Raw genomic sequence first — 11774 nt, forward strand, 5'->3', positions numbered from 1 at the left:
CAATCCATAAATATTATACGACGAAATAATACTCGACATATTTTTCATTTAAATATATATATTATTGTTTAAACTATTTTCTACATAATTATTCAATTATAACAATGATAACTTATTTATACGGGTTGAACATTTACGATATTTAACTCAACACATCTTGTATTTTATTATTTTAAATAAAAGATATTTATTTAATACTTAAATATATATTTAAAAAAAAAAATATATGATATAGATATATCTATAAACAAGATATTTAAAATTATTTTTTTATTGCTGTACTTATTTATTTTTTTATATTTAATTATATATTTTAATTTAATGGACGGTGACTGAACACAGATACGTGACATTAGCTAAATGTTGACAATAATTAAATCACTAATTTTATTTTTTTATTAATTTATATTTTCTTACGTTTATTGAGATTTTTTTTTATTTACTCTATTTTTTTTTTTCCTCAATTTAATCACCAACAAGATTTACTGATCAGAATATTTATAAAAACAAAGTTCCAATGATGTTCCATATATTTACCTGCATTATATTACCAGTGTGTAATATCTTTTTGTGAATATAAAATATATAAATAAATGTGTATGTGCAAGTGAGACACGAAGAGTATCTGACTATTCGCACACACAATATGTACACGTTTATCAAATTAATTATATATTTGCATATAACGTCGAACCTGTTGTGGCACTCTAACGAGATGTAGACAAAAAAAAAAAAAATTAAATATATTTCTTAGAGAATTATATTTTTATTTTTCAGCCACATAAAAGTAACAAGTAATTATGGATCTTAAATATCAAAGAAACTGGAAATTTAAATCCGAATGTGTTATAATAAAATTCATTTTTTTTTTTTTTTTTACTTAAATCGAGAAAGGAAAAAAAAGGAAATAAAAATTTATAAAATATACTAATCGTGAATTGTTGTGTGAAAGTCAAGCTTTAAAAAATCTGTCTCAATTTTTTTTTTTTTTTTTACAATAGTATTCTTGTTCTTTTCATTTTACATCGATATTTTTTGTTGATGGGCATCCGGATTCTCACTGGCATTGTTAGACGACACAAGAAACCCCCAAATCTTTTCTAAGAATTATTAAATTTTTTTTTTCAATGCCGCTTTTTTTTTTATATCTAATATATTTTATTCTTGGTTCGCCTCTGAAAAATATAATGATTTAACTTTGCGGCAATACCTGACGTCGCATAGCCAGGTGCAAGACAAGTCAGGGGGTATGACGCTGCTTCTTATAGTCGAATAGGCGTGTTTTCAAGTGATCATAATAACACCCTGTGAATGAAATGAAAAAGAAATAAGAAAAACGATGGGTTTTATAAAAAAAAAAATTAAATAGGAAAGTTGTTGATGTAGGCTTCTGTTGTATGATTATTTTGATAGAAGATAAATGACTTGAACACCAAATCTTCTCTTAACAACAATTAGTAGAATAATAATAAAAACATAAAAAAATAACTTTTATGATATATTTATAATGAAAATCTACAGTTATTGTTAAATAACTTTATTATTTATTTATTTATTTTTCGCATTTTTATATAGGTTAAATTAAACTCGTGCGTAATTTAACATTTAATCGAATTTATATAAATGACAAATAGTAAAACCTTGAAAATCTCAATTCATCAAAATTTACGCACTAAATAATTATAATTAATATTTTGACAATGCGGTATGTGCATCAAATTACATTTGGCAATTTTGCAGTCGTTGGGTTTCCTGATGTAACGTTGCATGAAGCATTCTAGATATTACTCAAGACCTCAACCTTGACCAACAAAATAATTTCATCTATTTTAGCATGTTTCGGTTATTTTCGCATGACATAATAATATAAATTTAAATCTTTTTTTTTTTTATTTATATTTTTTATAGAAGATTTATGTAAATTTAACAAACAAATAATTTTACTTGTGATTTCAATACACGTGTTAAGAATTTGCTGTATAAGTAATACGAAATGATGTCATACTAAATATATATAAGTATATTCAGATATACTTCCAAACACTTTTTCTTTTTTATCACATGTTACATTCATGGCATCGATCGGCTATACCCATCAGCATACAAATAAGATTTAGAACTATCAAATAATCGATCATCAATGACGCACAATATTCAAAAAAACAAGCAAAGTCATGCGTTAACAATTTTTAAAATAAAAAAAAACCCTACCTTGGTAGAGACTTATATTTTTTTACACATTGAACAAGATGTTTGGGTGTTTTTAGGATTATTTTATCCAAAATAAAAACTGGTTCTTTCTTTTAAATAACACTTGAGATTTTGAACTGCATCAATTATATATTGCATTGGAATTTTAGCTTTATTGAAAATTTTTTAGCCTATTTTTAATTTAAAAAATTTTATAATTAATTTAAAGAATCTTTATTCTTTTTAAAAAAATTATCAGGGATTAGCAAATTAATTTTTTAAAAATAAATCCACACAACACTAATAATAATTCTATATTTTTTGATAATTATTCTACTACTGAATTCATAATTAATATTTAATAAACCATAATGACTAGATTAGAAATTCATTACTTGATATTCACTACAAGCATGCGATCTGGAATAGCTAGAATATTTTTTACATGTAAGTCTTAAATATCAAGTTCAGGGTGTGGTAGAAAAACCCATAAATATACGCGTAGTCAAATCAAACACATTAATTTATGTGAATATTGAATATGCCTTTATTTTATACACATTCATCGTGAACTAAATTTTTTATTTTCTTTAAATTTACATGTGCTATTTATGCACACGTGTATGCATTTATTTATTAATTATTTGCAAGTCGAGCGTTTAAGATTTTACGATGAGTTTGTGTTGATTATATTTATAGGTGTATTTATAATGAAGATAGTTGAATAGAAATGATGACGATAAAATTATTGAACCAGAACGCATATATGAAATCTGCACAATGTTCTAGAGAGAAAAATCTGTATATAGACACTCAGGTGAATATTTATGTACAGTATTTTTACAGGTGTTGGTGTATGTGTTAATGTTTTTTTTTCTACATTTTTTTTCTGCATATTCTTAAGCACTTGATGTCATCGCACCTTTGAATTTTATGACTGTATGCTTGAAATATTTTTTTTTATTTTTTATTTTCAACTCTTGTATATATGATTCTTGGATCTCGTTAAGAAACTAACAAAAAAAAAAAAAAAATACATATTACGCGGTGCGTTAATAAAAAAGTTCAACTGTTTAGTCGTCGTTGTTGTTGTTGCTTTTTTGGCTTTTTTTTTAAATATCAATTTGAGATGTATATAAAATAAGATGGTTGATGATTATGAGAAAGATCCACACTCGGATCGAATAACAACTTTCAATGTATTAATTATGATAAGATAAAAATAAAAAATCATGAGAACCATCCAAGTATGACGATGACATCATTGCGTTAATGGATATACACAAGTTTATTTGCCAATAACAAGGGCAACTTAGTCAATATAACATCAAGTTTATCGTGTTTTTTGAATTTTTCGTTTGATTTTAAATTAACTGATTATTTAAAAACTTGTCTTTGAGTAGTTTTGCATACGTTTATATGCTTGTTTATACAGAATGACTTCATAATTCTATTTAAAAAAAAATAAATATATGCAAGTATATGCAAGTGGTATTTAAGAATTGACGGGATATCTCGTTAGAGGATACTCAATCACACTTAATTTTTTTTTTATCTCATGATGATTGAATATTTGATATTTTGTATTTTTCCAAGAAATACAAAAATATTTTTTTCACCAGTCTATGGATATACACTGTCAATGATTATTCAACTTCTGAAAAAAAATTCATAATTAAATTAAATTACCGCGAAAATTAAAATTAGAAAAAATATATTTACATAGTCTAATGATCAATCAAATACTCATTGCTGAAGTTGAAGTAAAAGATCATTGTACTGAATGGAATGAAATAAAATAAATTCCGGAATACCAAATGCACATCCGTAAATTGTGTATGCATATATATTTCCATCAAATTATTATAACCCTGAAATGAAAGAAAAAAAAAAACAACAAATAAAAAAATAATATAACAAGACTTATCTTTGTTAGATTATTATTATTATTTTTTATTTTTACTCTCCAATTTAACAATTACCCATCATGAACGTGTTGTTTTTCTATTCATCATATTTATATTTGTATAAAAATTTTTCTCATATAATATTTTACTATTATTTCTTACACGTGAATTTATTATAGTTATATTCGTGTAACACACACTTTCAGGGTGGCAAAATGCCGGAAGGTGAAAACTAACTATTTTTATTTTTATCCAAGTTGTATATATAAAATATATATATTTCTCGTCGTCACTTTGAATAATGACACACTGCTTGTGTGTGGACGTGACACCATTGAAAGACACAATTATGATTTACTCAACTATCATATTTAAACGAATATCATTGAATATAAATTTAATATATATTATTTCATTCAGGCATATTACAAAATATATATACACATACAATAAATAAATTATCACAACTATTTATGAAATAAAAAAAGTTCTATAAATATATATTAAGTATTTTGATAATATTTGTAATTTATATACCTGTCGAAATTCATTGGTATATCCATATGATATGATTTGAAGAATTCATGAGTACAAGTGGTGCAATGTTATTTTCATTTCCGGTATAAAATCAACTCAGATGATAGATACTCTAACAACAACACCATGAAGCAATATTAAGAGAAACATTGGCTCGTGCTTAAAATATCCTATACATTCATCATTCATTTAGAATTTTCAATTCACTTGTATGAACTACAGGATAATCATCAGTACTTCTGAGCTAGAATTAATTTTAAAATATCATAATAATTATTAAAATAATATACAGCCAAGAGCAATTTAAAAAAAAATATTTTTTTTTGTATTTTAAATATGTTTGATATTTATTTTTATTATTTATTCATATTTTTTTTTTTCATGTCGATTAATAAAGTCGAGGTCAAATACAGTTAAAAATTGAGTACACTTGTTTGTATGAGAAAAAAAAAAGAGAGGGAGATGTAAAGTCAGTGATCAAATTTGATTATGTCCTCGATAATACACCTGGGTACTTTCAACAAACTTAAAATCACTCAAATTAATTTAAAATATATATACAGTTTTTTTTTTTTTAACTTAAAAATAGACTGTGTCAATTCTTTTTATTTTTTTTTTTTATTTTTACAACAGATATTTTTTATCATTTAACATGCGAATATAAATGTATATATGTATGGTGATTTTAAAGGTATTTATTTATACTTAAAGCTAAGCTTGGTAGTTGAATGGAATTTAACAACTGATCAGGTATTTCCGCAAACGACGATCGGTTGGTTTTCGAAGCGCGATAACGAGACCATTAGAGAGAAAATTCGATGCTTGATTTTACATATAAACACATACATCTCCAATTTATTATACATTTAACATTAAAGTTTTTCTTGTTGAATTCAGAAATTGTTATCCAACTTCGTGACCACACCTATACACTCGCTACCTTTAGAGTTTAGATTCAGAATTTTTATTTTACTTTTTTTTTGTGCATGTACTTTACTACTTTTTTTTTAAATAAAAAAAAATATAAAAAACAAGAAAATTTTATCTATATTTATCTATTGATAAGGATAGAAATTATTTTTTTTTTTTAAGTGCATTAATCCTTAACGTTGGAATTTATGTTTATCATGATCACCTAATTATTTCATCAGTGTCTGACAATAATATATGTTTGAATGGGCGGACAGTGTGGCCCTGAGCAACAACAAAAAAAATAAAACCCGTCACTTAATGTCCCCAAGGCTTTTTCAACATATTTCTGTAGGTTTATTTTATTATTGACTCAAGTAAATTCACTCAACCAACCATGACAATTGACTTATTTTTCAACAATACAATACAATTTTGTTTTTTTTTTTTTTTAAATTGAATTTTTATATTAAACGAATATGAGACAATGAGTAATTATAATTTCGATTGTAAGAAACTATTCACGCGTTATAAATAACTTGGGGAGGTGAGATGATTGATACATCATTTTAGCTAGGAACTATCAATTATAAAATACTCGTATTGTTTATGGTGTAGATCACACCTTGAAGAATTTCATGCTCTCATCAATTACATCACAGTTTGTGTTTCAATGATAATCATTTGTCAACACAACGGGAGATTAACTTGAACAAAAATATCATCTAGTTCTAATTTCAAAGATAACAATCGAAATGTCAAATTTATTTTATATTTATTTACATGGCCAAGATACATTTTTAATTCAATACATATTTTTTAAGATTTAATTTTTGATAATATAACGAGACGTCTTTTATTGAATTGTTTGTTTTTATTCATCTATATTTATATATTTTTTTAACAGTATTATTTATAGAAAAATAGATTGTTTTAGAATATTTATACTGATGCGTTTTTTTCTCGCAAACATTGTTTCATTTATGATTTAAAAAATCTAATAATATAATCTGAGCAAATAATAAATAAATTAATTGTTTAATTAAATTGTCTTACACATCGACAAATATTGTTGTTGAGCAACTGATTATTATTTCAATCGATTCACTATTATTTGCATCATCAAAACACAGTAATATATACGACTACTCATATAACTTGAATATTACTCGCTAATTCACTTCATGACAACACCGGTGAAGTAAATTATTAAGTATACAAACTCATCAAGTTTATATACATGTATAACTTTGGCATGCAATTTTAATCATAAATTTTATAATTATCTTGAGATATTATTTCAAGTTTCTTTGTTTGATTAATAAAAAATAATAATAACCAGATTTTTTTTCTTGAAAAAATTAAAGAACGATAAATGTATTTAAAGTAATTATTCATTTTATTTCATTTATAATCTCGCACTATTAATTCACACACAGAAAAAACGTCAACAAAAAAATTGTTTCATGTTGCATTTGAATGAAAAAAAAATAAATAAATAAAATTGCAATTTCAAAGTCCTATGCGGAGATCGTATTATCCTCGTTCGCAGTGAATGCAAATAATTATCAATTTTCAATAAAATTAATAACATTGCGTCTTTACAATTTGTATGGAGCCAAAATAATGTCTTTTTTGCAAAAAGTATAAATATTTCTCGACGGCCATTACCAATTGAAAAATTAATGCTCATCGAGTTTATCCGGACAAACAAGTATATATACGCATACACAGAACGTGATTGTGCATGTTGTTGTAATTATAAAACTGATATGAACAAATGTATGTGAGGATGAGCTTAAAGGAAAAAAAAAAAAAAAAGGACAATTTGAAAAGATGCATCCATGGATACTTTCGCTAACAAGCGTCCTTCATTCCGTTGATATTCATCGTTATTATTTTTTTTTTTCTTATTTTACAAATCATCCATGTCATCAATTCATGCCATATCATAAAAGTACATATTTGGTAATGGCAGTTAATTATATCAACCGGCTATCAACGACAATGCCCTTCAAAAATAATAATGATAATAGATTTTATTTACAATATCTGTTATTATAATTTTTTTTTTTTTAATTCTTGAATTATAAAATATTGATAATAATTATCGTCAATTGCAATTACGTATGTCAAGTATATTCAATTTATTTCTTCATATAAAATTAATTAAAAAAATTAATTAAAATTACCGGAAATTTTATGTGATGTTGTATTGCGAAAGCTGTTAACAGAACCAGTTGTAATAAAGTTTCACCAAAATTCTGGATGCCACTTGGAGAATTAAGCGGTGGATTTTAATATTTTATTTTTTTATTCATGGGAATATTGCGGTTCAAAGAAAACAAGTGATGTATGTGTGTATATTATTTTGACGATGACACAGCATCCACGCAGGGAAAGTTTAAAAATATACTTGAAGAATTGTGAAAGTATGTAATCGAAAAAGTGTTGATTATTTTTATAATATTTAATTTGAATACGAAAGATTTTTTGCTTGATTAATACAAATTTTCGCAAGTTGATACATACATGAAATTGAAAAAAAAAAAAAATGAATATTGATATTTTAATATCGAATTTAAATATCATAAAAAATAGTCAATTGGTTTTGTTGATACATAATTAAATGCTTGACTGAACTAGATCAGTGATTTTGTATTTTTTTTATTCAACAAAATTAACATATATTTTGCATAATTTAATTACGTGTTTAAAATTTTATGCATAGTACAAAACAAAAAAAAATTGATATATATATTTATAATTACTTCAATTACTTTCTATTAATTTGAACAACTTGTTTGGCAAGTTCAGATATCTGTCAACAATATTTTGACATGAATTTAAATTAAATTTTCATTTCTTATTTGTAAAACATAGTTTTTTTTTTTTTTTATCTTTATGAGTTTTGTTTTTTAAAAAAAAACAATAACCAGCAAATGGTGAATTCTTTTTCTTTTGTAGAACAGATTTTTTTATTATCCAAAGAGAAAAATTTTTCTCGTTGTACAATTGCAAATTTTACTGACAAACTAATATCCATGACCTGATATTTTTTGAAAATTGATAGTTACTTATCACCATGCTTCAAAACATGTGTATAAAAATATCAAAAGTTTATCAATAAACAGCTTAAAAATTTTATTTACCAATAAAATAAGGATAATATTGCCATCAAAAATCTCATAAGCATTATAAATTTATGAAAAAAAAAATACTATAATGCGTTTACAGAAAATTTAAAGATAAACTAAAGCTATAAAAAGATTTTATAAACATTATAATGTTCAAGGCAAAGCAATATGAATTCCACCGGGAGGTAAACACAAATACTGTTTATCAAAAATATTCGACAAGTTTGTCCCTAGGCAAAATAAACGATGGCATTAGCAATTGACCCAATTCACTTGTCGGCACAAAATAAACAACCCATTGATAATAAATACAAAAAAATTGGAAAAAAAATTTAAAACCAAGTAGGTATATATTTCAAGATAATATTCAAGACATGTGTTTGATATAAATTTTTAAAAACAAATTCAACACTTGCTAATTAAGTCAATTATTCGAAACACAGCATACCCATGATAGCGAATCGAGTCAATTAGAAAAAAATCCCTTATATGTGCAAGTTAATTTAAAATATCAAAAAGTATACGTGGTTATTCATCACCATCATCATCATTAATGGCTATCCTTGGATAACAGCTCTACACACTTTCATCCTTCACCTAAGTAACAGAAGATTTGTCCTCAGGAAGCAAAAAGTAGATTGTAACATTGCCTCGGGGTGTATTGACAATTTCCAGGTGTTTAATCAATAATGTCGCTGCTATTCCATAAAGTAAACATGGAATACCTAATGAAAAAAATAATAATTATTAACTTTCCAATATACTTTGTATCTTGTTAATAAATTTCATAACATTTTAATATGAATATTATGATTTTTTTTTTATCGTTTATCGAAAGTATACAACATGATTTAATTATGTAAAATTTCATTTTTTAAATATTACATATATTTAAAAAAATATATATATAAATAATGCAAAATACCAAGGTTTATTATCTTGATAGCCTTGAAGAATTTGTCATCCATTGTAAGATCTTCTTCAATACGTTTTGTACAATGATATTTTATATAGGGAAAACAACCAGTTCGTAATACATGATAATTACTTGAACCGACTGGCCAGTTGAAGTGGGACATACCACGTTGATCATTTATTACGTCATTGTACTTGACAAAATAGGATGTCCATGGTGGTTCCTTGGTCTGCCGCAAGTAACTTGTTAGAACCTATATTTACCATCAAACAAACCACACACATATATAGATATATATATAGAGAATACAAATTTGTTTGTTAATAGGGTTTTGTCCGCATTGAAACTTTGAAAGCACTTGATCAACATCATGATGTTGATTTCTCTTACGACTACTGTTTTGTAAAGAACGTATTCTCATTGCATTCTATCTGATGTTTTATTTTTATTTATTTTTAATCAATATGATTCTCATGGTTATGTAAGACTGACCAGAGTAGCTAAATAATAACGGATTAAATTTAATTTAAAAATAGTTAAAGAAATACAGTTGGTCAGCAATACATCATGAGAAATTTATTTAAAAGCAAAAAAAATTATTTAATTTAAAAATATACCTCTGATGACAATGGCTTTCTGAATGAGGTGAGACATCTCATCCAAATTCTTTGAAAAGTTGGCTTTATTATTAGGCTGCTGTTCATTTAAATTTATTTATTTATTTCAACAAGGTGTTGTATTTTCTGTCAAATAAATTATCTGCAAATTTCAAAATATATTATAGGTCATAATTTTGAACGGAAAAAAAAAATTATTTTTTGAATTTGACTATTAAAAAATATTTACAGCGGTAACATGATGTTCCGTTATACGTTTTGTATTGTGTATATTACCTTTCTAAAATTACCCAGAGAGTGATCGTGTGCCACTAAATGTCAAGGTTGTTTTGCACGTGCATACACATTAGGTGCTATGCAAAAAAAAAAAAAAAAAACTTTTATCCACAAAAAAAATAACAAAAACAATTTTTTATAAATGTTTTTTAATTTTATAAATTAAATTTTTCGCTTTGTGATGATATACTAATTATGATTAATTAATATATTATATTTATAATTTAATTAAAAACTAAATTATTATTTTACGTAACTTTATTATTTTTTTTTCCTTGATTAAATTATTTTAAACTTTCATTTTGCTGGTGAAAATATAAATATTAAAAATTAAAAAATTAGCAGAACTTACAAATTATTTATAATTAAATTTATTTAAATAAATTTACCGCCACAATATGATAATTTATATCATTGCGCATGTGTTTGTTATTTTGTATGTTAACCAAAATTATTTGACACGTGACTTGTTGTGGCACTTGTTTAATTTACTACGTGTTGTGGTGTCATTTCTTTATCACATTATCACCACACAACACATTGCCTGCTGTTATTGTTACGTAGGTCTTGGTGTTTACCTGTTTTTTATTATTTATTTTTTTAACTCGTTTTTCACGTAAACACCTTGATGTAAAATGAGCAATTTACACGTGCTCGTAACCGTTATTCATTTATGTATATTTTTCTTTAATATGAGTGGAAAACTACACCATGCAATAATGTGTAAATAATTTACAGATGAACATAGTTAGTCCATGAATATAAAAATTTACAAAGAGCGATGAATGAGGTCACGTAGTGGCCATGTTGATTGTTGAACCATCTTTTTCCGTTGGTGGCGACTGTAGCTGGTGATGATTTTTTTTTATACACCAAGTTAACTTGGCTCAAGTTATCGATCGACTTTGGCGGGCTTTTTGATTATATTATTTAACACTTTAATTTATTTTCATTGAAATTATATAATTTTTAAAATTATTTTTAATACATTTTATCGTAATTTATCAAATTAAATTAATTATGTTTTTATTTTTTTGTTACAGGTAAGTCATCTTTATTCTGGCTGTAGCCAATACATCATTGATAATTTAATAATACTTGCACTGTGAGAGAAGGTAAGCTTTACCAAAATGAATAAATCTTAATTTAATTAGAAATGCTTTCTCATAAAGACGCTCGGAAAAATAATTGATATAAGACTAGTATTTTAAAAATACATATTTTTTTTAAATAAAAGTTTGACAAGTTGAAAATATATATATAAACAATTATAGATAGATAGTAG

At 24.9% G+C, this 11774-nt stretch overlaps 1 protein-coding gene across 1 annotated transcript; it reads right to left on the minus strand.

Annotated features, from left to right (window-relative positions):
* Window positions 1-8426: 8426 nt before the first annotated feature.
* Window positions 8427-11237, minus strand: LOC122850025 (uncharacterized protein C15orf61 homolog). The gene is made up of 5 exons (XM_044148981.1): window positions 10842-11237; window positions 10490-10566; window positions 10214-10355; window positions 9606-9849; window positions 8427-9405 (listed from the first exon to the last, which is right to left on the minus strand). The coding sequence occupies exons 3-5, from the start codon at window positions 10298-10300 to the stop codon at window positions 9278-9280; spliced, it is 459 nt and encodes a 152-aa protein (XP_044004916.1). The 5' UTR covers window positions 10301-10355; window positions 10490-10566; window positions 10842-11237; the 3' UTR covers window positions 8427-9277.
* Between the last annotated feature and the right edge of the window lie 537 nt (window positions 11238-11774).

Source organism: Aphidius gifuensis, linkage group LG2 (genome assembly GCF_014905175.1).
Source record: "Aphidius gifuensis isolate YNYX2018 linkage group LG2, ASM1490517v1, whole genome shotgun sequence".
Lineage (NCBI taxonomy): Eukaryota > Metazoa > Arthropoda > Insecta > Hymenoptera > Braconidae > Aphidius > Aphidius gifuensis.